At 39.7% G+C, this 27,221-nt stretch overlaps 1 protein-coding gene across 1 annotated transcript; it reads left to right on the forward strand.

Moving 5' to 3' along the window:
* Positions 1 to 890: 890 nt before the first annotated feature.
* Positions 891 to 27,002, forward strand: LOC132603542 (protein Dr1 homolog). Its single transcript, XM_060316663.1, has 6 exons — positions 891 to 1,077; positions 7,174 to 7,235; positions 8,542 to 8,631; positions 9,407 to 9,501; positions 26,071 to 26,139; positions 26,505 to 27,002. The coding sequence occupies exons 2-6, from the start codon at positions 7,181 to 7,183 to the stop codon at positions 26,799 to 26,801; spliced, it is 606 nt and encodes a 201-aa protein (XP_060172646.1). The 5' UTR covers positions 891 to 1,077; positions 7,174 to 7,180; the 3' UTR covers positions 26,802 to 27,002.
* Positions 27,003 to 27,221: the final 219 nt, after the last annotated feature.

Genomic DNA, 27,221 nt, shown 5'->3' on the forward strand with positions numbered 1-27,221 from the left:
GACTCAAAATTAGTTCGGACGATATTTTTAGCCATTAAAACAAAATAGAAGAATATTTTTGACCCTTTTCCCATTATTTTATAGGTAGTGGATATTAGTGTTCTTTTCCCCAAAATTTACCATATTGGAACGTATGTGTTAGGCCTCAATTGGAAGATCACTTGGGGCCTGTTTGGAAAGCCACCCAGGTAATTGGAATTGGTGTAACTACACAGTTTGACCTGTTTGTTTGACCAGGTAATTATACAGTTAGGTGGGAATTGAGTATAATTGAGAGGGTGTAATTACACTCTCCAATGATGTTCTCACAAAAAAGGTATGCTTTTAATTTTTATAATCAATTAAAATAAAAATATTATTAATTTGAAATTATATATCAATTATTTTTTACAATATTAATTACAAATATATGATTATTAATTAACATATTTCAAGAAACAATGTATTATTAAATAACTAATCTAATATCATTTATAAAGGCACATATTTTTTAAATATTATTTTAAATTTTTTATAATTAAATTTTAGTTTTAAATTAAACTAACTGTGTAATTACACTTCTGCAACCAAACAACACGCTTGTAATTACACTATAATTACATTATGACAAACAAACAAATCGTTGTAATTATAATACTGTGTAATAACTAGGTTGTGTAATTACTAGGCCAATTCCAATTACCAGGTGGCTTTCCAAACATGCTTTTGAAGAAATCTTTTTTATTGTTTTCTCCTCTTTTCCAATTCCAATACTATATGTATAAACAAAAGAATCATATTTATTACATCACCAATCCTCTCACGCACCCAAATCCTACGTGTAAACCACGGCCGAATCATCATTCAACACCTTGTGGGGCCCACCATAATTCTGAACCACACCTCCCTCATTCGCTGTTAAAAATTAGCCCGTTGTCATCTGGGAAACTCATAACCCCCTCTCTAAATATCCACCATGATGAACCACCGTTTCCGATTCCGATCACCTGCATCCATCTCGATTCGATAATTCTCCAATCGGCTCATCTGCGAGTGTATTATATCAGATCTTCCAGTTGTGATTTTCTAATTCTTAAGGTGAACAGCTTTTCTTTTACGATTTATATGTTATTGTTTATGTGCTTATCTGTTAGTAGTATTTTTGACTTGTGTCTTGAGGATGATCCTTGGTGGTAGAGTTTCTTATTTTGGTATTACTTGTAGTAGGCGTTTGGCCATTGAAACCAAATGTTTTTTCACTTTATTAAGAATTTATCAAGTTGGACTTGTGTTTGGTTATAGTTTTTGCAAGAGTTTTGGGTTAAAATTGTCCCTTATCTATGGGAGTAGGTTCATTTTGGTCCCTCAAATATTACCCTGAGCATATTTGATCCCTTATCTATGAGAGTAGGTTCATTTTGGTCCCTCAAATATAACGCTAAGCATATTTAATCCCTTAACTATGCTAAAGTGGGGCACTTTTGGTTCCCCTAATAGAACCCGTTTAAAAAGTAACGGTGCTAAACCCATGTGACACTCACGTGACTCGTAAAAGGCTAAATCCATTGGACAAAATGCAAAGCAGAGTAATGACATTTCTCTAAACAATGCAATTCATATAAGATATTAGCAAAACAACTCATAATATTTGGATCATATGGTTGGTAACCAACTCTTAAATAGTAATCTGGCAGCACACATGGAACCGTTCCACTTATTTTGGAAGCATGTGAATATAAAGTTATTTTTGTTAAATATTAAAAAAATCAAAATTCTTTTTAACAACTGTTATAAATTATTTTAATTGTGGAACCACTCCAATTTTTTTCGGAAGCATATGAATGCAAATTTTAATATATTAGATAAAGTTTCTGCCTTTTTTTAAAAATCAGCTTCTTCTTCTTCCAGCCAATTGAAGCTTTCTACAGAGAGGCTAGGGTTTTTTTTGGTGAAGTGTTTCTTCATATGAAGTTGGGGAGAAAGGCGAATGAGTTTAGTATTTTTGTCCGATGGGTTTAGCCTCTTACAAGTCACGTGAGTGTTACATGGGATTAACACCGTTATTTTTTAAACGGATTCTATTAGGGGAACCAAAAGTGCCCCATTGTAGCATAGTTAAGGGATTAAATATGCGTAGCGTTATATTTAAGGGACCAAAATGAACTTACTCCCATAGATAAGGGATCAAATATGCTCACGGTAATATTTGAGGGATCAAAATGAACCTACTCTCATAGGTAAGGGACAATTTTAACCCAAAACTCGTTTTTGCAATAAATATATTCGGAATGTACCGAAGGTGAAAACAGGGTTTTAGGTTTTTTCCAAATTCATTTGGGATTTTCACGGTGAAACACTGATTTTCAAATTAAGTGAATTTTTTTTCTGAAAGCATGAAAAGAAAATATTGTCTCTTTTTCAGAAATGATAAGTGGAATGTTGTGCACTTATATATCCAAACTAGTTGGGGAGTATTTATTCCGTGGCGTCAGTATCCATTTTATTTATGACTTAGATGGTCATGAGTTAAAGGTGTTAAAATAGAATCTTCGCTGGAATGGAAGGAGAATGTTGTCTTCTAGGCTAGGTATTCCAACTTTCCCCTATTCCGGACTAGTCGAGGAGAATTTAGTGGACGGGGTCAACTGTTTTACTTTTTTTCACTTTGATGTTTGTGGGTTCTGAGGTTCGAAAATATTCTCTTTGCATAAATGCAAAGGAAAAGTTTCCTACTATATACACCCATAGCCACTCTCCTCTACCCTGGATTAGTTCGGCGGGGCTGGGGATTTAGTGCAGAGTGTCAGCCGTTTTATATATGACTTGGATGGTCAGGGGTTCAAGGTGTGAGAATAGTCTCCTCGTAGAAGTGTAGAGGGATGGTGCATACACGAGCGGATTTATAGCCTGATTTATGGTGCACGTGTACTCATGGTCTCTGCACTAAACTAGTTATTTTATGTACATATTTTCGAGAGTTGATCTAATATTCCATGCTCTAAAAAGCTGAATGGTGCACCAGGTTGAATGTTGAGTTATATACCTAGAGGAATAGGGATCAATTCACACTTATTACTTTCTTTTTTCTCTTTTATTTAGTGGTGCACCCATGTTTAGAAACCCTAGATCCCTTTCGGGTACATACTATATATGCTCAGTGTCTCATACTGTGCATTGGTCGTGGAGGATTTAGTGCAGCTGTGTCAGGCCTTTTATTTATGACTTGGATGGTCAGTAGCTCAAGGTGTGGAAATAGTCTCTTTGCAGAAATGCAAGGGCAATATTGCATACAACAGAAACCTCCTCTCCCCATGGCATGCTAGCCGGGAAACATTTAGTGCTCAGTGTCAGCCATTTTATTTATGACTTGGATTCATCTGGCATTGATACTCTCTCTTTCTCTCTCCCCCTAAGAAGATAACCCAACGGTCTTTTTCCCATCCCCCAACCCCCCGCTCACCCCCACTCCCACCCCCCAACTCCGGCCAGCAACCTCCCGGAGGCCTCTCCAGGTAAGTTGTCTCTCTCGTAGGGTTTGTGGCAGCCCTATACCCACCCCACCCCTCTTCTTCTCCTATCTTCTTTCTCTTCTCTCCTTCATTCTCTCTGGTGTTCCCAGCTCCTTTTTTCCGCCTCTTGGGGCCCGCGAATCCGGGTCCGACAGATTCGAGTTTTCCGGCGTGAACAGTGATTCCGGCGTGAACAGTGAAGCCGCGTGAGCAGGTTCTGTCTAACTGGAGTTGGTACCTTCGGTTGCCCCTTTTTTTAATTTTATTTTTTAATTCTATGTCTTTTATCCTTGCAGCTAATTTACATTCTTGCATTACTTATATCGTTCTTGTCATAGTAGTTACACTTTCATCTAGATTATTGCTAACTTGGGTTTTAGTATTGATTCCTGCCTATTTGAGTAGTTTATATTTGCTTTACTGGCTTTGGTAGACGATGGTAGACTAGGGTCATGTTCTCGGACGGGGGTGAGGGTTGGAGGGGGTAGGTGGGTTAAGGGAGTCTCTAGTCTGCGAGTAAGGTCTTGGTTTGTTGGGACTCTAACGGGGAAGTCCATCGAACTAGTTAAGATTCTTAAGAAGAAGAGGATTAATATAGCTTGTGTCCAGGAGACTAAATGGGTAAGATCCAGGGCTAAAGATGTGGACGAGTATAAGTTATGGTTCTCAGGTAGGTCGAGGGATAGGAATGGGGTAGGCATTTTAGTAGATAATGACTTAATAGACCATGTGGTAGGGGTTAAGAGGGTCAGTGATAGGATGATGACGATTAAGCTGGTCGTTGGAGGGTTTATTTTGCACATTATTAGTCCTTACGCGCCGCAAGCGGGCTTGGGCGAGGAGGAGAAAAGACGTTTTTGGGAGGATTTGGACGAGATGATGGGAGGTATACCGCCCACTGAGAAGCTATTCATCGAAGGAGATTTCAATGGGCACATTGGGTCAATTTCGGGGGATATGACGATGTGCATGGAGGTTGTGGTTTTGGGGACAGGAACGGAGGAGGAGTTGCACTGTTGGATTTAGCAAAAGCCTTTGGGCTGGTGGTAGCCAATTCGAGTTTCCCGAAGAAGGAGGAGCACTTAGTAATCGTTCGTAGTTCGGTGGCTAAGACGCAGATAGACTTTTTACTCCTTAGGAAGGATGATAAAGGTCTTTGTAAAGACTGCAAGGTGATTCCGAGTGAGAACCTAACAACCCAGCATAAGCTCTTGGTGATGGATTTGAAAATCAAGATGAGGAAGAGAAAGAGGGTCGTGGATGACAGGTCTAGGATCAAATGGGGGAGTTTGACCATGACGGGTGCCATGGAGATGGGGGAGAAGTTGAGGGCTATGGGAGCCTGGGAGAGTAGCGGGGAGGCGACCGACATGTGGGATAGGACGGCCAGTTGCATTAGGGAAGCAGCTAGAGAGGTGCTGGGGGTCTCGAAGGGTAGCCGTGGTTGGCACCGAGGGGACTGGTGGTCGAATGGAGAAGATTAAGAGAAGGTGGAAGCAAAGAAGGTGGCGTATGCGAAATTGGTAGACAACAAGGATGATGAGGAGAAGCGGATAAATAGGAAATTGTATAAGATGGCGAGGAAGGAGGCAAAGTTAGCGGTTACGGCGACAAAGACAGCAGCTTTTGAACGCCTGTATGCAGAATTAGAGGACAAAAGCGGGGATAAGAAGTTGTACCGACTAGCCAAGGCGAGGGAGAGGAGGGTGCGTGACTTGGATCAGGTGAAGTGCATCAAGGACGAGGATGGCAAGGTACTGGTGGAGGACGCTCTCATTAGATGGAGATGGCAGTCATACTTCCACAAACTCTTGAACGACGAAGAGGACAGAGACATTGTGTTGGGAGATTTGGAGTACTCCGAGAGGTGTCGTGATTTTGGATATTGTAGGAGTATAAAGGTTAAGGAAGTTAAGAGTGCTGTTCGTAGGATGAGGAGGGGTAGAGCGAACGGGCCCGATGAGATTCCTGGGGAGTTTTGGAAGACTGTAGGCAGGCCAGGTTTGGAGTGGTTGACTCGGTTATTTAATGTCATCTTTAAGACGGTTAAGATGCTCGAAGAATGGCGATGCAGCACAATGATTCCATTGTACAAGAACAAGGATGACATTCAAAGTTGCAACAACTACAGAGGGATCAAGTTGCTAAGCCACACTATGAAAGTGTGGGAAAGGGTGGTGGAGATGAGGGTGAGGAGAGGCGTGTCTATCTTAGAGAACCAGTTCGGATTCATACCGGGGTGCTCAACTATAGAAGCTATTTATCCTGTACGGAGACTGGTGGAGCAGTATAGGGAGAGGAAGAGGGACTTGCACATAGTATTCATCGACCTAGAAAAGGCATACGACAAAGTGCCGAGAGAGGTTCTATGGAGATGCTTGGAGGCTAGAGGTGTACCTGTGGCGTACATTAGGGCGATCAAGGACATGTATGATGGGGCCAAGATCAGGGTAAGGACTATGGGAGGAGACTCAGAGCACTTCACAGTGGTGATGGGGTTGCACTAGGGATTAGCTCTTAGCCCATTTTTATTTTCCTTGGTGATGGATGGATTGACGCGGCAAATTCAAGGTGAGGTACCATGGTATATGTTATTTGTGGATGACATAGTCCTGATTGACGAGTCTCGCAGCGGAGTTAACGCTAAGTTGGAGGTTTGGAGACAAACTCTAGAGTCTAAAGGGTTCAAGTCGAGTAGGACCAAGATAGAGTACTTAAGAGTGCAAGTTCAGTGATATAGTGCATGAGGCTGACGTGGAAGTGAAGCTTGGCACCCAGGTCATACTGAAGAAAGATAGTTTCAAATATCTTAGGTCTATTATACAAGGAAATGGGGAGATTGATGATGACATCACACACCGTATTGGTGCAGGGTGGATGAAATGGAAGCTTGCCTCCGGAGTGTTGTGTGACAAGAAGGTGCCACCAAAACTTAAAGGCAAGTTCTACAAAGTGGTGGTTAGACCAACTATGTTGTATGGGGCGGAGTGTTGGCCAGTCAAGAAATCTCATGTTCAGAAGATGAAAGTGGCGGAAATGAGAATGCTGTGATGGATGTGTGGGCACACTAGGAGCGATAGGATTAGGAATGAAGTCATCCGAGACAAGGTTGGAGTAGCCTCGGTGGAAGACAAGATGCGGGAAACGAGGCTGAGATGGTGTGGGCATGTGATGCGGAGAGATGCAAATGCCCCAGTGCGGAGGTGCGAGAGGCTGGCTAGCGACGGTTTCAGAAGAGGTAGAGGTAGGCCGAAAAAGTATTGGGGAGAGGTGATTAGACAGGACATGGCACATTTCCTGCTTACCGAGGACATGACCTTAGATAAGAGGGTATGGAGGACTCATATTAGGGTAGAAGGCTAGTAGGTAATCGCGTTTATCCTTTCTTACGAGTAGTTGTATTGCTTTATAGTTTCTTGTCCCTTGATTTCTGCGAGTATCTGTTGGTTTATCATGGCTTATTTACTTTCATTGTTTTCATTTTCATAATTTCTTTGAATTGTTTGCCCGTATCTGGCCTTTCCTATGCTTTTTCTTGAGCCGAGGGTCTTCCAGAAACAGCCTCCCTCCCTAAGGTAGGGTAAGGTCTGCGTACACTCTACCCTCCCCAGACCCCACGTTGTGGGATTCACTGGGTATGTTGTTGTTGTATATTGAATTCGAGGTTTTGTGTTTTGTTTTGTAGGGTTAGTATGGAACCTATGGATATTGTTGGTAAAACGAAGGAGGACGCTTCACTTCCCAAAGGTTATTTTTCCTCCTCCCTGTTCCGTGATCTATTTTGCTTTTGCATAATTGTGTTTCAGAATTGATTTACACGCCCTCTGATTACATTGTTCAATCGTGGTTCTGCTTTCAAGGATTTTGCTGATGAATATTCCTGTTGTTTCTGTTTCATATTTTGTATACCTGATCTGAAGAAAGGACAGTCATTGATTATTAAAATGAAACGGCGTCAAATGGAGGGAAATGTATATTGAGGATTCGCCCAAACTAGTTTGGGATTTAGCATAGTTTGTAATTGAAGCGCTTTTGAGTGGACGAATATGGTGTAAGCTGAGGTTGATGATTAAGTGTTTGAGTGGAAGGTATTAGGATGACTTGCGCGCCTTTGCGAATTTTATGAGGCAGAGAGGTTTATATTTATTTTAGTTTTTTGTGCAATCAGAGAGATGCAAAAACAACAACAACAACATCATACCCAGTGAAATCTGAGAGATTCATTTACTTCATTATGAAGAGGGTATTGACGTGCATTGACTGAAGTAATTAAGATGTACGGCCTCCCTGTGAACTGCTGGGGGCAAGTAAATGTAAGAAACTTGAAACAGCACATGTGGATGTCAATGCTTTTGCTCAGATTTGTTTGCACAAAATTTATTGAATTTCATTTGACCAAAAAATAGAGGTATTGTATAATAGCTGGACCTTCCTATATTTCCTCGAGGATAACATTAGCTCTCTTGAGATATTGGAACATACAGTGAGCAGTCCTACTCCTGATGTGGACGAGTGTTCAAGCTAGAGTAGAGGGTTTAGCCATGTTTCCCTAAAGATTGTCGAAGACAACCTTCTCAGCTGAATGGTTGCAAGAACATTGTATAACGTTTCTCCAGCGGTTGGGGTTTCCGTGTCATGGTTGAATGCAGAGTCGAGAAATTGGTTGAGCAGTTTAACACTTTCTAAATTATTTCTTATATGTTTTAACTTTCTCTATTTTTGCTTATATATGATAAGCAAAATTTCTAAAGTTTTGTTTCCTCAGAGAGAGATAATAGAGTATTACTTGTCATTCTCTCTCTCTCTCTCTCTCTTGTGTATCCTACAATATAGTATGTTCTCTTCAAATTTCGGTAGGCAGATGAGATTGATGATCTCAATTGCGAACAATGGTATTATTGGAATTATTGTTGCTTCTGGGTTCACCTTATACTCTAAAAGCTTATTAGTTTTTGGCAGAAGTTCGTTATAAAGTTGGATGAATGAGTTTGGTTGATGCTTTATATAATGATATATTCTTTGGCTGGCTGATACTGCTGTTATTTCTTTTCAGCAACTATGACAAAAATTATTAAAGAAATGTTGCCCCCAGATGTCCGTGTTGCTCGAGATACTCAAGATCTTTTGATTGAATGTTGTGTAGGTGAGTTGATTTTGAAACGGATGATATAGTTTATGGGTTCAATTTTAAGTTTTGTTATCTGGCTTTGCTGTTGTTAGTGGTGTTCTCGTATAATAGCAACTGGTTTTCTGTATAGTTTTAAGGGAATAAGTATCATGACTAAGAATCAATATTTCTGGTGAAGGATTATGAATTGAAAGGGAAAGTGAGTCTAAAGTTGTCGTCTAGTCAGATATTTTATGGTGTAAGAAGAGTATGGTACAAGCTTTTACCTTATCAAAAAAAAAAAAAAAAAAAAAAAAAAGAAGAAGAAATGAAAGAGTAGTATGGTACAAGTGCATGGTAGTGACTAATGAGCACAAAACTTGTATAAGCTATTATGTAGGTTTATATATTAAAAGAAGCTGATTTGACACATTTGGAGCTTATTCTAAGAGAACTCGTGATGGTCAGAGGGAAAGTTAGTTCAATAAAATTGAACGTACTCAGTTATACTAACCTGTCAGTTTTCGCTGTTCTCCTTGGTTATTCAAGGTCTATTTTGGGATGGATGGAAACATTATGTAAAAACTTGCTGTCTCTTGGCTGTCATTTTCATAGATGTTTTGACTTGTAACATGTCTCTGCTGCTTGAACAGGATTAAAGTCCCTTCTCCTTCTGTTCTTCTCTCTATATATAATTGAGTGTTATCTATTCACAAACCATGATTAGATAACAAAACTATTGATTCAATCTTTGTACTATGGTGCTCTTTTTAATTTGCAATAATTTTTGGTATGTTCTGTACTTCTGCAGAGTTCATTAATCTAATCTCATCAGAATCAAATGAAGTTTGTAATAGAGAAGAGAGACGGACAATTGCACCAGAACATGTACTCAAGGCTTTGGAGGTACTACACTTGATCTTGCAATTCTTCTTTCATGCCATCTTCTTCATGTTGGTGATGTTTTACAATTTTCTGCAGCCTATCACTTTTATAGTGTGCTATGTATGAGTTTAGTTTGAGGAATATAAGGAATTCCAAACCTAGTTTTTACCTTTGAGGTGACAATAGAGTGGGGAGGACACAAAATGTAAATTTGCCCACACCTTTAAAATCTGGTTTTCCTCTGAGGTGACATTGGGCCACATATATGATCATCAAATGCAAATGGGCTTCATGATTTAGACTGATGTCCACATTTATGTGGAAATATTGTTTTGTTTTATCTAGTTCTCACGGAATAAATATTCACCACCTTAGAAAAGGAATAGATATTCACCATGGAGACCAACTGAAACAGTTTTAAGTCTTATAGTATTTTCACAGTTATTTTCATTGACAAACAAGAACTTTTAATCAATTTATATCCTTTTAGGTTATCTTTTATAGTTTCTGTGAAAAACAGTAAATAAAGGAACGAATACTGATGTTTTACACTAGATACACTAATATTACAACAAGAAATCTGAAAACAACCGGTCAAACGCTGCTAATGTCTTAAATTACAACCTAAGACATGAATGACATTCAGTTATACAGTACATAACAATGAGATTACGTGGATTTGACACTTCTAGACATTCAAGAGGCTAGACTCTCCAAAGGGTTTCCCTTTTTTCCTGAAAATACTTTTCTGAATATCTCCCTGAAACTGCCCTGCCCTTTTTTCTACAGAAAAAACCAGCCCAGTACATGAGTAACTGTAATTTGATAGACTTTTCTGCAAAAAACAGTAAATACGGGAACAAATACTGATGTTTTACACTAGATACACTGATATTACAACAAGAAATGTGAAAAGAACCGGTCAAACACTGCTAACACTTTAAATTACAACCTAAGACATGAATGCTATTCAGTTACACAGTACATAACAATAAGATTACGCGGATTTGACACTTCTAGACATACGAGAGGCTAGACTCGCCTAAAGATTTTCCTTTTTTTTTTTTTTTTTTTCCTTTTTTGAATATCTCCCTGAAACTGCCCTGCCCTTTTTTCTACAGAAAAAATCATCCCAGTACATGAGTAACTGTCATGAGACAGTTACTAAGTTTTTCAATTATTTAATTTGGCCTCTTGGAATAAGTTTTTATAACTTGTGGCTCATCATTACCCACCCCTATAAGAGTCACCTTGTCCTCAAGGTGAAAGTCTGGAAATTGTAGATCGATGATTGCATAGTCCTCCCAAGTGTTCTCAAATTCTGGCAAGTTCTTCCACTTGATTAACACTTCCCATTTACCATTGATTAGCTTCCTGGTCTCCCTCACTGCTTCAGGTTCAACTTGAAGCTCCAAATCTGTTGCAAGAAATGGAGGTAAGTCTTGAATAGGAGTAGTTGGTAGTAAGCATTGTCTCAGTTGTGAAACATGAGACGCTGAGTGAATGCATGCACCAACAGGTAACTCCAATCGATAAGCTACGGGACCAATCTTATCTAGAATCTTGAAAGGACCATAAAAATGGGGACTGAGTTTTTCATTAATCTTCTTAGCCAAAGAACGTAGTTTGTAGGGCCGAAGTTTGAGATACACCATTTCGCCGACCTCAAAATTCACTTCTCTACGATGTTGATCAGCTTGACTCTTCATTCTTTGTTGTGCTTGTACTAGATGATCTTTGAATTCAGTTAAGATCAAATTTCTAGTGCACACCTGCTCATTTACTTCTTCCACTGCTGAAGTAGTGTCATCCATATGAAAAATTGATGGTGGATCCGTCCCGTATAATGCTTTAAAGGATGTCATACCTGCAGATCTGTTAAAGGATGTATTAAACCAATACTCAGCCCAAGACAATCAGTGGGACCATTGTTTAGGATTTTCTCCTGCCATACGACGAAGATATGTCTCGAAACTCCTATTCACCACTTTTGTTTGCCCATTGGTCTCCGGATGGTAGGGAGAGCTATAACGTAAGATAGTACCTGCTATTTTGAACAATTCCCTCCAAAATTGGCTTATGAACACAGGGTCACGATCAGACACAATAGATTTAGGAAATCCATGCAATTTAACCACTTCCTTAATGAAAACAGTAGCCATAGCGTTAGCATTAAAAGGGTGTGAAAGTGGAGAAAAATGTGCGTACTTAGTAAGATGCTCCACCACAACCAATATACTATCAAACCTATGGGATTTAGGAAGGTCAGCAATGAAATCCATGCTTACATCCTCCCACACATGATGAGGTATGGGTAAAGGTTGAAGTAATCCGGCCGGACTCAATGTTTGAGACTCGTTCTTTTGACAAATTTCACACTTGGCAACAAAGCCTTGCACATCCCTCTTCATACCTTCCCAGTAGATATTCTCGGATAGCCTCTTATATGTGCAAAGATACCCCGAATAACCTCCTATTGGAGAAGAATGGAACTCCTTTCGGAGCCCCAGTATTCTAGATGATCCTTTTGGAAAAATCAAACGTCCCTTGAATAGTAGATATCCATTCTTCAAGCTGTATTTCTCATCTGCTTGCTGTCCTGAGATTAACTTTTGCAAGATAGATGTCATTTTGCTGTCTCGTTCTACTTCTTGGTCCCATTTTCCCTTATCTTCGTACTTCCAAACCGAAAAGGCAGATAACTTTGCAGGTTCCCCGTATTAGCCACTTTATTTTCAGCACCCAATTTGTACTTGATCTCAAATTTATAACCCATGAGTTTGGAAACCCATTTCTGCTGATTCTGATCCATAACTCGCTGTTCCAGCAAGAATTTAAGGGCTTTTTGGTCAGTTTAAATGATGACCCATCAATTTTTTTTTCTTTTCGAGAAAGTAACAGTTGTATGTATGGAGTAAACCAGCACATAGGTTGGGCTGAAAACCATATTTACATCAGGCAAAAGAAAACAACTGATCCAACATTCTAACAAGATCCTAGAATATCTACAATGGACTCAGTATCTTCTGGATATATCTGCTTACACCAAAAACAAAAATGTCTAATGCAGTTCAGTTTGATCTTTTGTGCTTCATTACTGATGTCCTCAACACACCTTGAATTCCTCTCTTTCCAAATTGTCCACCATATACAGGCTGGAACAACCCTCCATCTATCTCGTCTGCAGCTCCTAATCCTGCTTCCTCCCAGGTATATAGTACTTGAGTAATCTTGTTAGGCATTACCCAAGCCAAGCCCCTAAGGTTAACAAAAATCCTCCAAAGCTGATCTGTTATCTTGCATTGTAAAAACAGATGGCTGACTGTTTGAGCCTCTTCTCCACATAGATAGCATCTGGAACAAAGAGAGAACTTCCTCTTTTTAAGGTTTTCTTGGGTCAAAACAGCTTCCCTTGCCAACAACCAAGTGAAACAAGCTACTTTGTATGGTATTTTCACTTTCCATATATGCTTCCAAGGCCAATGTTGCACCTGTTGATTACCTTGGTTCAAAAATGTGTATGCTGAGTTCACTTTAAATATGCCTTTACTGTCTTCTTTCCACCATAGTTTATCTACTCCATCATGAATGCCTTTGAATTCTTCCAGCTTTCTAAAGAATTCGGTCAGTGAATCAATTTCCCAGTCATTAAAATTCCTCCTAAACTGAGTGTTCCATCCTTAAGGAGTCCATGTTTCAGCTACAGTTTTTTGTTGATGTACAGCTAGCCCATAAATGTCAGGAAAGAGGTCCTTTAAACTTCTATTGCCCTACCATTTATCCTCCCAAAATGATGTTTTATCTCCATTGTTTACCTGTACTGTTGCATGATCCTCAGGAAAGGCCATAATACTCTTATGGATCTCCACAAACTAACTCCATAAGGAGTGTTCACCTCTTTGGTCATCCATTTGCTTTCTTCACCATACTTTGTCTTGATGATGCTTCCCCAGTAAGATTGATTATCTTGAGCATACCTCCACAACCACTTTGGTTTAAGAGCTTTACTCTGCAATTTGAGATTCCTGATGCCTAATCCACTTTGTTTCTTCCCTAACATAACATCACACCATTTGACTAGATGGAATACCTTTTTGTCTTGATTACCTTGCCACAGAAAATCCCTCCTAATCTTGTCAAGCCTTTGGATGATCTCCACTGGAATGGGAAATAAGGACATCATGTAAGTTGGCAGTGCATCCAACACGGAGTTGATGAGAGTGACTCTGCCTCCTAGAGAAATATATTGTGATTTCCATCTAGTCAACTTCTTTTCACACTTTTCAATCACAGAATTCCAAATACTCATAGATTTTGATTTAGCACCTAAGGGCATTCCCAAATAAGTGGTCGGCAATGATCTAACTTCTCCACCTAAAATCCCAGGCAACTCCTCCATATTAGACACTACATTGATTGGATACATGCGACTCTTTCTCCAATTAATGTGTAAGCCAGAAACTCCTTCAAATAGCACCAGGATTAATCTCAATATCTTCAGATGATCTTCATCAGTATCACAAAAAATTAAGGTATCATCTGCATATTGGAGATGTGTGACTTCCATGTTGGCAATTGAATTTGAATTTGTGGCCACCTCAAAACCTCTGATCCATTCATTGTTTCTTGCCACCTTAATCATATTGTTCAGGCACTCCATGACTAGAATGAACAAGAAAGGAGACAAAGGGTCACCCTGCCTCAATCCTCTTTGAGATGAGAAAAAACCTTCAGGTGAGCCATTGATTAGGATGGAAAACTTGACAGTTGAGATGCAAAATCTTATCCATTTTATCCATTTTTCTCCAAAGCCCATACATGACAGAATCTTCAATAGAAAACCCCCAATTGACATGATCATATGCTTTTTCAATGTCTAATTTGCAAAGAATCCCTGGCTTTCCTTGTTTGATTCTGGAATCCACAGCTTCATTAGCAATTAAAATAGCATCCATTATTTGCCTCTCTTTAATAAAAGCCATCTGTTGGATATCCACCAGCCTGCTTATCAACTTGTAGACACTGCCTATAAGGCTAATGGGTCTCTAGTATCTCAACTCCTTAGCTCCATTCTTTTTTGGGATCAAGCTTATATAGGTTGCATTATAGCTTTTCTCAAAAACTCCATGAGTGTGAAAGTTTTTGAAAGTTTCCATGATATCATGCTTCAAAACATCCAACATTTGATGAGAAAGCCCATTGCGAAGCCATCCGGGCCGGGGGCTTTGTCCATGGCACACATCTTTAGACATGACAACACCTCTTGTTCACTAAATTCACCTTGTAAAACAGCATTTTCCTCTTCAGTGATGACAGGACAATTGTTCAAAGTCAATGATGGCCTCCATTCATAAGTTTCAGAGTACAGTTTCCGGTAGAAATCAACAATTTCCTTCTTGATTCTTACTGGATCTTCCACAACTTCATCTTGGATCACAAGCTGGTCAATATTGTTACTTCTCTTGTGTGCATTGGCCACCTTGTGGAAGAAACTGGTATTTTTGTCCCCCTCTTTGAGCCATAAAGCCCTAGATCATTGTCTCCATGAGATTTCCTCATTTTTAATGTGTTCTTCATATTCCATCAAAAGAGAAGCTTTCAAAACTGATTCCTCTTCTGATAAAATTCTATTCTCTTGTATTGCACCAAAGGTAGCCAATTGACTCAAAAGTTGAGCCTTTTGCATTCCCAGATTTCCTTGACAAGTTTTACTCCATTCTTTTAGCTTGACTTTTAATGCTTTAACTTTGCAAACTAAAATATAATCGGGGTTGCCTGTGAAAATAAAAGAATTCCACCAATGTCTGATTCTTTCCACAAATCCTTCTGTATTCAGCCACCAATTTTCAAATTTAAAACATGACTTGTTATGTTCCCAGATTCCACATTGAAGTGATATAGGGAAATGATCAGACTCCAGTCTCTGCAATACAGATTGCTTGATATTCCTGAACTTGTCATCCCACTCTTGAGAGATTAGAATCCTGTCAATTCTAGAAGCAATTCTACTATTATCTCCCTTTAGCCAAGTAAAACATCCTCCTTCTAGTTGAAGATCCAAAAGTTTCATGTCTTCTATAAAATCTGAAAATTCCTCCATTGCAGGGGTTCTTCTTCTGCAATTCCTCTTCTCCGATGGAAATCTTGTGACATTAAAGTCACCACAGACAGCCCACGGACCCTCAAACATACCCTTAACAGCTCTTACTTCCTCCCACACATGCTCCCTCTCAAATCTGCAATTTGGAGCATATACTCCAGTTATGTGGCACTCAAAATCTTGAAGAAGTGCCACAAACTTGCAGGTTAGAGTATATGATCCAATTTCCAGAATATCCCCTCTCCAAGCTCTACTATCCCATAACATCAAAATTCCCCCTCTAGTGCAAATTTCACCCATCTCCCTCCCCATAATTCTTTGACAATCTCTTTTACATCCCCCTCCAGTTTAGACTCCTGAGGACATATGATATCAGCATTCCAATTATACAAAAGACTCTGCACAATTTTTCTTTTATCCCTGTTGTTTAATCCCCTTACATTCCATGATACCAATTTGAGATTCATAGTAAAAAGTTTCCATCTTTTCCCCTGACTCTTTTCCCATCACTTTTGAAATTAACATCAAAAGAGATGAGCCCCTTTAATTCTTGTATCCCTTCGTATCTATGCCTCTTGATGGATGCCTCTGTCTCCATGAGCAGCTATCTATTTGCATCAATAATTCCCGTACTTCCTCCTCATGCCTCTGGAAGTCGGCCCCAATTTTTTTTCCCATTTTAGTCATGTTTTGTCGCACCCATGTTGATGTAGCCTTCTCTTTTTGAAGAATTAAACTCTGATCATCTTGGATTGGTTCTGCATCTTCCACCACCCATTCTTCAGTTCCTACTACATCTTGATCAATCACCGTGATGTGCTGCTCCTCAGGATTTTGTGCCCCTTCTGCAGAATTCACTCCATTCAAAGATGTAGACATGTTATTTTGCATGCCTTCTTCGGCTGATACTCTTTCCCCATAATTATTGAATCCTGCATGTGTCAAGTCCCTCACCTCTGTCATCGTCACTGGAAAGACCTCCTGAATATTGAGGTTTTGTGGTTCTACTGCCACTCCTTCTGAATGATCTGTTCCGCCATGTTTCTGTTTGGGAACTCGAACAAGAACATATTCCCGGTCATCTCGTAGATATTGATCCCAATCACTGCCTTCCATGTGATAGAGGACCACTTCCTGATGTCTGACAGAGTGGGAGTCTCTGTCTCCTCTTCTCCAACAGCTCCAACAATACACCTTTTGAACAGGCCATTATCCTTTATCCCCCGCGGCTCTGTGATTCTAATATCTCCTCTGTTCGATGTGACTGTTGATTCTCGAAGGGTATTGGATTGCCATTTACTTTCTCAGACTGCTTTGACGAGAGGATTTTTTTTTTTTTTTTTCCCCCCACCCATTTAGGAGGATTTATAGTCCTCCTTAAATGCTCTAGGAGGCTCTTTAATCATCACTTGTTTGGAGCATTTAATGAACCTTTCTATCTTAAGTGCTATCTCACTCCACCCTGCATTTAAGTCCAGCTCAGGGATTATAATAACAGATCTTTCCATTCCATGAAGTGAGAGAATACTATATCTGCCATGATCATTGTATTTTCTAGTATAGAAAAGTTCTGTTAGTTTTTCCTTAGTTTTCCACCTCCTGATTGTATTCTTCCCATCCTTGGAGGCTTCTTTGAGGATGTTACAGATCCACTTCATAGTCAACATACTCATGGTGGATCTTCTCATTATATTACGGCTTCTTTCAACCCATTCGAACCAGGTGTCTCTGCCAACTGACCATCTAGTAATGTCAAAAGACTTGAACCCGCGTTGAAATATATTCTGTTTTCTCCCATGTCAGACAACCTCAAACTCAACCAAGCAGAGAATAGAAGGATTAAAACTCAAGAAGAAAAGAGGAAGAGAGCTACCATAGAGTGTGGTAGCTGGGAGAGATGATGAAATGGATAGAATTGTGGGTACCAGAACTCGCAGGTGTGGGGAGTGAGGTTGGAAAAGCTTATAGAGAGGGAGAGAAGAGAGGAAAGAGTTCTGGGTGGCCGGAAATGTTACTGGATCAGAATGGAAAGAAGAGAGAGATTTGGAGAAGGTTCTGGATGCTAGGATATAAAATTTGGTTCATATCTGAGGAGAGAAAATGATGACCCATCAAGTAGTGATTCCATCTCTTGAAGGCTAACACAATAGCCATTAGCTCCCGTTCATATACCGAGCATTGCCTTGCTCTAGAAGAAAGCATTCGACTGAAATAGGCAATAGGTTCACCATTTTGCATTAAAACTTCACCAACACCAAATCCCGAAGCATCAGCTTCAATTACAATGGGCTAAGAAAAGTCTGGCATTGCTAAAACGGGCACTTGAGTCATAGCCAACTTCAATGCCTCAAATGCTTGTTGAGCTTGTTCTCCCCATGAAAAAGCATCCTTTTTCAGTAAATCAGTTAAAGGGGTAGCAATCTTTCCATAATCTTTGACAAATTTTCTGTAATATCCAGTGAGTTCCAAAAATCCCCGCAAAGACTTGATATCTCTAGGAACTGGCCAAGATATCATGCTCTCAATCTTGGAGAGGTCGGCTTGCACTCCTTCAGAGGAGATAATATGGCCCAGATATTTAAGTTTAAGCTGACCAAACACACTTTTTCTTATTGATTACTAGCTGATTCTATTTGAGAATATCCAAGGCAACCTTCAAATGCTCAAGATGTGAAGCATAGTTTACTGTAAATCAAAATATCATCAAAGAATAGTAAAATAAATTTTCGCAAATGATCCCTGAAAATATCATTCATCAGTGATTGAAAAGTCGAGGGTGCATTGGTCAAGCCAAATGGCATGACCATAAACTCATAATGTCCCTTGTGGGTGCGGAAAGCTGTTTTTTGTTCATCTCCAGCTTGAATGCGAATTTGATGATAACCTGACTTGAGATCCTACTTGGTAAATATGGTGCCCCCCCCCCCCCCCCCCCTAACTCATCAATGCATGGTATTGGAAATTTGTCGGGGATTGTGATATCATTAAGAGCCCGATAATCTACGCAAAAACGCCAACTTCCATCCTCCTTCTTAACTAGTAATACTGGACTAGTATTAGCACTAATTATTCCAGCAGCCAGCATCTCTTTGACCAGACGCTCGATTCAGCTTTTTGAGAATGAGGATATTGATATGGACGAATGTTCGGTTGTTGTGCTCCAGATTGAAAAGTAATAGCATGATCCCAAGAACGTGGTGGTAGGCCTGAGGCTTGCTCACCTACTTCTGGGTAATCAGATAATAATTTTTGAATCTCCATTGATGATAAAGCTGCTAAAGCTGCTTCATCTTCAGTTTTTGCTGCCTGATTCAACTCGACCAAGAATCCCTGGTTCCCCTTCTTTAACAAATTGGTCATGGCTTTGAGTGGCACCACTGTTTGAACCATAGCTGGATCCCCTCGAAGCCACACCGATCTTCCTGCATCTTTGAATTTCATGGTAAGAAGTTTCCATTTTACCCTCATCTCACCTAAAGTGGCTAACCATTCCATCCCCAGTACCACATCAGTTCCACTCAATTCAAGTAGAAAATACTGTTGGTTAATTTGGACCCCTTGCACGTCCAACCTTACCCCTTTGAATATTTCACTCCCGCCAACCTGTTGACCATTACCAATCATTACTTCAAATCTGTTGGTCTTCTGAATAGGTAATTGCAGATGATGAGCAAGGGTGGAAGATATAAAATTATGGGTAGCTCCACTATATCGCGTTGTGCCCATGAACCTTTCCCACGAGTTTCGTTGTTCTACCCCCTGTAGGGCCCACAACTGAATTCATATTCAACACCATCATAGTAGCGTTGGTTTCCCTTTCAACTACATCTCATGTAGGCTCAAAGAATTCTTTGGTATCATCTTCATCTGTGTTGGGTGCCTCTGAAATAATCAATAGGTTAAGCTGCCTATATTTACAGTGACGTTTGGGGCCAATTTTTTTTTTTTTTTGAAATTGGTAATTGTATCTATATTTCATCATGAGCAAAACAGTACATGGGTTGTACTGAACCATATTTACAGAGGTATTCCTACTTACTCCTACTTACTGATGTCCTACTCCTATATTGAATCTAATACATCAATGATTGAGACTGTCATCACATCTGAAAAATAACCCTAGCTCTCTTTTTCGAGCTAGTTCTGAATCAGACAACCTTCTAAATTGTCCCTCGGATTTTGCTACTAAAGTCTCGTTGAAGCCAGTAGACTTTGCGGCAGTATGCAATGGAGAATCAGTGGTACGACCTGCTGCTCCGGCTCTTGAGTCACGTGTTTCAAGTATGTTTGTGACTCGAGGATAATTGGGTCTAACCCAACTGATTTATTGCTTGAACTTCCTCTAATTTATTCAGATTTAAAACCTTGGACTTGCTGCAAAACAGAATTTCGGTCCTCCACCTTTTGAGCCATATCCATTATCTCCCTCAATGTGTGAGCCTGTAAAAGCATCACTTCTGCCCGAATTTCCCTCCTTCAGCCCATTCAAGAACACTCCAGATAACATTCCGTCAGACGCATCCTTCATAGATGCTGACACCTTTTCAAATTCTTCACGAAACGCGGAAACCGTGGTAACCTGCTTCAGCCCCATTAAGATAGCATATTGGTTGTTCTTTTGAGAATGATGAAACTGATTCAGCAACTCCCTTTTGAACTCTTCCCAGGTTATTATCGGTTGACGAGACTCTATCCAATAATACCAGTTTAAGGCTTTACCTTCCAAACAAACACTTGCTGCCTGTAACCTTTCCGCTTCGGAAATTTCATTCATGGCAAAGGATCTATCCACTCTGAAAATCCATCCCAAAGGATCCTCTCCTTCGAAAACTGGTAATTGTAGTTTCCGAAACTTTTTCCCATCTTTTTCTCCAGCCAAGTTGACGTTGCTTCCCTCCTCTTGGTTTCCGACGGATCTGGTTTGAGAAGGTGATGCGTGTGCTAGCACAGTGTTCCTTGGTGCTTCAATTCTGGCAAGAGACTCTCATTTCTTGAAACCATCCTTCCAGTTTTTGGACATCTTCTCTTACCCCTGTCAAATTAGTCTCCACTTGTTCAACTCGTCCCTCGATTTTACTCACCATGCCTGAACGTTACCGCTCTGATACCAAATTTGATAGACTTTTCTACGAAAAACAGTAAATAAAGGAAGATGTTTTACACTAGATATACTGATATTACAACAAGAAATCTGAAAACAACCAGTCAAATGCTGCTAACACCTTAAATTACAACCTAAGACATGAGTTGATAAGATTCAACCTAGGAGACTCTAGAAAAGTTGAAGAACAAGAAAAAAAAAAAATCAAAAACAAAAATAAGGATGGATGAAGATTAGAAATGGGAGAAGGGTAGATGGATAGATACTTGACCGAAGAGCAAGAAATCTATAGACAAGAAAGGGTATATTAAACCCTAATCCTTCCAATCGGATTTATAAACCCTAGAACCTTAGCAATTCGAATCAACAAACGACTCAAATGAATCCACAAATGAGCAACATTGAATTCGATGAAAAAAACAATTCACTTCACAACTAGGAAGCAACGCTTGGTTATCCAACCAAACAATCTATATTAATCTAAAGCTATAAACTACAATCTCTCATAAGAGTTTCATCATTCGACATAATCTAATTGTAAATGAGGTCAAACCTCCTATTTATACTACTAGGAAATAAGAAGACTCTTAGCTATTACATTATTGCCCTTAAAGAGGCAAGGGCCTTGTTTGGCTAGTTGGATGTTGGCTTGGAATTCGAAAAGGCTCCTTCTTGCACATATAGCCATCATCCAATCTTCAAAGCTTGCAATTGTGACCATTTTGCATCTATGCTCCTTCTTTTGCACGTCTAGCCACATTTGCATTTCTACCCCTTTGCACCTCTAGCCACTTTGAGTGTTGGCCTTCTTTCTTGTAGCTTCTTCTTCCATTCCTCTCCAAGCTACTTTCCATACTTCATAGGCCTTCTTATGGGGCTTGTATGCCTCTCCATGGGTCTCCAATGCTACTTTGGTCATCCTCCTAGCTTGAATGGATTAGAGTCCCATGCCTTGATCTTCAATGTGAGCCTTCAAGTGAAGTGTGCCTAGTAGGGTCATATCATCCTCCCTTTCTTGAAAAGGATTCGTCCTCGAATTCGAACCTTGCAAAAGCCAAAGGAAGATGGAAGACAACATTACTCCTCAAGGATTGAGGGTTAGCACACACAATAATATCCACATAATCATGCCAAAGATGAACAAATTTGTGGTACAACCACACATCAATAGTAATCATGCATAGTAAGTGCATACATGGGATTTCAACAAGGTGATTTTCCCAAGATCCAAGAATTAAGGGTAATATGAAGGAACTAATGCTATTAGAATAGGGAACAAAGGATACCACATGGTCCCCAAAGAGATAAAGCACATTAATTCCTCACTCCCCAAGCAAGTTCTACCCTCATTTTGACTAAGTGTGAGATGTAAAGTAAGGTTGGAAAAAATTTGTGGTACAACCACACATCAATAGTAATCATGTATAGTAAGTGCATACATGGGATTTCAATAAGGTGATTTTCCCAAGATCCAAGAATTAAGGGTAATATGAAGGAACTAATGCTATTAGAATAGGGAACAAAGGATACCACATTGGTCCCCAAAGAGATAAAGCACATTATCACTCCCCAAGCAAGTTCTACCCTCATTTTGACTAAGTGTAAGATGTAAAGTAAGGTTATTCCAACCTAGAGCCCAACTCTCTACACTAGTCTCTTTCAACACTGATGTCACTACCAAGACACAACAAAAGGACACTACACCGGGGTCATAAACAAAGATATGCCTCAAGTCACGGTCTACACATTCCACTTGCAAACCTATCATAAGCTTAAGCAACATCATACAAAGGGTTTTACAAGCAAAGAGGTCATAAGGAAAGGTATCACACAAGATATTGTTAGCAATTTGTAGCCAAGTTTTACTCTCCCTTTCAAGATAATCCATTTTAGCAATCAACTCATATTCCCTCAAGAGGAGGTTTTTCTCACTAAGAAATGGATCATCATACCATAGTGGTACTTTAGTGACTGTGTGATTCCAAAGAAGGGCTTCATTTTCAACATCACAAAACACAAAGCCATGCATTTAACAATCATCCACTATGTCACTATCAAGCAAAATATCATCCTTGAAGAGAGTAAGTTCAATCACAAGATCACATCCAAAACAAGCAAGTTCACTCTCAAAAGGATCAACATCAACACTAGTGCTACCACTAGATGGACACAATTTACTCTTGCAAGAAGAGCTAATATAGTCATCAAAAGGATCAACTAGTGTGTAAGCACTTTTTACCAAGCCATTATCAATTAACAAAGGGTCACTAATTCTCACACAAGGTGAAACTTTACCTCTACTCAATTGTTCATCAAGCACAAAGTGATCCATATTTGCTTAAGTAGAAGGGTTAGCTTTGTTACCTCTCTGTTGAAGCATATCACCTTTGTTAATTTGGTCAAGTTCCTTGTCACCTTCCTCTTTGGAAGAGGGTCGCACTATTTCACCCTCCAAAGGGACATGGAAACTCGGGTCCACTTGCTCTTTGGTGTGATCACCCACATAAGTACCTACAAAAGGAACAAGACAACTAGAAGAAATAGAAAGGTTAGAGGGGTTAGCTTGACTTGGCACCAAGTCCTTCTCTTAACCACACCTTTCCTCTCCTCCTAACATTCCTCTAGCGACCATACACTTCTTACTCTTCTCTTGGGTCGAACCTTGTCCTTTTTGAGCAACTAAGGTCTCCTTTTCACTCACAACCATTTCCTCCCTTTTCATCTTTTCACGTAGTTCTTTCATGACTCTATAGACTTCACACACTTCATGGGGAGTCAATGGAGCAAGGACATACTTTTTACCTTTGACCACAAAAGAATACTTGTTGGTCCGCCCACTATGTTGAGCATCCACATCAAATTGCCAAGGTCTTTCAAGCAAAATATGGCACGCTTGCATTGGCACCACATCACATAAGATTTCATCCTCATATCTTCCAATGCTCAATTCGATAATCTCTTGCTTGGTCACCCACATTTCTTCACTTTCATTGAACCATTGAAGCTTGTAGGGGCTAGGGTGTTTTCTTATGGGGAATTTCATACTTTCAACCAAAAATTGGCTAAGCGCATTAGTCCAACTCCCACCATCAATGATCAAGGAACAAACCTTGTCCAAAATCTTACACCTAGCATGAAAGAGATTTTCCCTTTGATCGACTTCTTCCCTAGCCAAGGCCCCCATGGCTCTCCTTTCGACAATGGCATGGTTCAATTTTTCTTCAAGGAATCAGGCTTTTCTTCCGCTTCGCCGATGAAAAGCGGACCAAACAGATTTCTGGATCTTAGGCTCTCAGGAAATCAGGCTTTTCTTCTGCTTCGCGGATGAAAAGCGGACCAAACAAATTTTTGGATCTCAGGCGATCCTTGCGCGATGCCGACAGATCGCGAGTCCTGTACTCGCGCGATCCTTGCGCGATGCAGATCGGATGCGGGAATCCGTGTGACGAATTTCTCGAACTTTGGGCCGAATTTCTTGGATCTAGTGATGTTTTGGGCCCCACACAACCTAGGAATTGCCGTTTTTGGCCCAACAAACAACTTTTCTTTTGTACTTGGAATTATTTTTGATTCAACCTTTCTTTTGGTCTTCTTCTCAAGATGAAGATATGAATGTCTTCGAGAACATGAAGAACATTCAAATTTCCAAGTACCTTAATTTCAACTTGTTTTTGCTCCAATTTTCAGATCCAAGCTCCCTTTAATATGGAGAACAAAGCCCACTAATTACTTAGCTTCAATTTCAACTCAATCACCAAATTCACTTTTGATTTTTTCAAAGCTTCAAAGCTCACTAATAGTGATTCACTCCAAACTTAACCAAGTGAACTCAAATCTTGGGTTTAGGGGTTTTGGATATCAACAAACTCAAATATAACTTCAAATTCGAGAAACAAGAACAAAATTTTTGGGTTTTTAGAATATGGATTTTTTTGGGATTTTCTATATATATATTTTTTTGAATTTTCTTTGAACCAAGGATTGAAGAATGTAAGAACACTCTTCTAAACTAGCTCTGATACCAAATGATAAGATTCAACCTAGGAAACTCTAGAAATGTTGAAGAACAAGAAAAAAAATCAAAAACAAAAATAAGGATGGATGAAGGTTAGAAATGGGAGAAGGGTAGATGGATAGATACTTGACCCAAGAGCAAGAAATCTATGGACAAGAAAGGGTATATTAAACCCTAGCCTTTCTAATCGGATTTACAAACCCTAGAACCTAAGCAATTCGAATCAACAAACGATTCAAATGAATCCACAAATGAGCAACATTGAATTCGATGAAAAAACCAATTCACTTCACAACTAGGAAGCAACACTTGGTTATCCAACCAAACAATCTATATTAATCTAAAGCTATCAACTACAATCTCTCCGGAAACAACCTCTCTATCTTTCGAGATGGATGCAAGGTCTGCGTACATTTTACCCTCTCCAGACCCCACACTGTGGGATTTCACTGGGTATGTAGTTGTTGTATCAACTACAATCTCTCATAAGAGTTTCATCATTCAACATAATCTAATTGTAAATGAGGTCAAACCTCCTATTTATACTACCAGGAAAAAGAAGACTCCTAGCTATACATTATTGCCTTTAATGAGGCAAGGGCCTTGTTTGGCTAGTTGGATGTTGGCTTGGAATTCGAAAAGGCTCGTTCTTGCACATATAGCCATCATTCAATCTTCAAAGCTTGCAATTGTGACCATTTTGCATCTATGCTCCTTCTTTTGCACGTCTAGCCACATTTGCATTTCTACCCCTTTGCGCCTCTAGCCACTTTGAGTGTTGGCCTTCTTTCTTGTAGCTTCTTCTTCCATTCCTCTCCAAGCTACTTTCCATACTTCATAGGCCTTCTTATGGGGCTTGTATGCCTCTCCATGGGTCTCCAATGCTCCTTTGGTCATCCTCCTAGCTTGAATGGATTGGAGTCCCATGCCTTGGTCTTCAATGTGAGCCTTCAAGTGAAGTGTGCCTAGTAGGGTCATATCATGAATGACATTCAGTTATACAGTACATAACAATGAGATTACGCGGATTTGACACTTGTAGACATTCGAGAAGTTACTCTCCCAAAAGGTTTCCCTTTTTTTTTTCTTTTCTGAAAATACTTTTCTGAATATCTCCCTGAAACTGCCCTGCCCTTTTCACCCCAGTACATGAGTAACTGTCTCATGACAGTTACTAAGTTTTTCAATTGTTTATTTTGGCCTCCTGTAATAAGTTTTTATAACTTGAGGCTCATCATCTTTTAATGCATAAGCATGTAAAAGCTTTTATGGTATCCGAAGATTGAGAGAGAATGAATTGATTTGCTAATCATAACATTCTGATAATTATTTGCAATTGACATTCACAACTTATATTAATTGATGATTTCTCAGGTTCTTGGCTTTGGGGAATATATTGAAGAAGTTTATGCTGCATACGAACAACACAGACTAGAGACCGTGGTAACTACTCATTTTGTGTCTTCTTGCTTTAGTTTGACCTGTTATGTAGGATGCTTCAACGATTTCCTGTTGAATAGCTAGACTTATTCATCGACGAAAAAGAGCGAGACTTATGCATTTATTGAGCCACTGTTTCGTTTTTATTTCCATTGAGCCGTATGTATTGAGCCACTGTTTCTTTTTTATTTCCATTGAGCCGTTATCTTAGTGTTATCTTTTTGATTCTTTTTTATTTTCCAAATCAGTTTCTGATTCTCACCCTCACTCCATGAACCCAAACATGTAGCTTATCCAAGTGAAGTAACTTTTCAGAAAAGCAGAGAGTCTGATTAATGCATTTCCTTCTGGTGTATTTTCACCCGCAGGACACGGTGAGAGCAGGGAAGTGCAGCAATGGTGCTGAAATGACTGAAGAAGAAGCACTAGCTGAGCAGCAGAGGATGTTTGCTGAGGCTCGTGTAAGGATGAATGGTGGTGTTACAGTTCCCTCAAAACAGCCTGATTCAGAAGTGGACCAAAACTACAACAACAACAACATACCCAGTGTAATCCCACAAGTGGGGTCCGGGGATTGTGGTATGTATGCAGCCTTACCCCTACCTTGTGAAGGTAGAGAGGCTGTTTCCAATAGACCCTCGGCTAGTGGACCAAAACTAGAATAGCTGACTTTAGGACTTCCTTTTTTTCTGTAGGCAAGCACATTTGACTCGTAAGTAGTTTCACTTTTCTGTTATGTACAAAAAGCTCCTACCCCGTGTGCTAGTTATGTGGACTCTCCTTCAAGTAGTACTTGTCTCCATATGTTGTGTAATTAATGAGCAGAATTATCTACTTTCTTCAAGTGCATTCAGTGTTTGTCACTATGGCGAGAGTCTGCTCTGTATCACTGTAATGGCTCTTCAACTAATTCACTGCCACTAGGAACAAACGTGATAAACTTCTTAGGGGTGTGTATCTTCCAGTTTCACCCAAATAAAAACTGTCAAGCAGTGGGAAAGAGTGGTTAAAGTGAATACACATTGTGGCAACTCTTTGGATGTGTTTAACCAGTAATAAATGATGTGCACTGGCTCTCACCAATT

Source organism: Lycium barbarum, chromosome 7 (genome assembly GCF_019175385.1).
Source record: "Lycium barbarum isolate Lr01 chromosome 7, ASM1917538v2, whole genome shotgun sequence".
Taxonomy (NCBI): Eukaryota; Viridiplantae; Streptophyta; class Magnoliopsida; order Solanales; family Solanaceae; genus Lycium; species Lycium barbarum.

Bases quoted from the DNA above. Each gene is read 5' to 3' on its own strand.
- LOC132603542 (XM_060316663.1), top strand. From the start codon at position 7,181: ATGGAACCTATGGATATTGTTGGTAAAACGAAGGAGGACGCTTCACTT. The intron at 8,632-9,406 runs GTGAGTTGATTT...GTACTTCTGCAG, and splicing joins TTTGATTGAATGTTGTGTAG to AGTTCATTAATCTAATCTCA. The intron at 26,140-26,504 runs GTAACTACTCAT...TTTCACCCGCAG, and splicing joins AACACAGACTAGAGACCGTG to GACACGGTGAGAGCAGGGAA.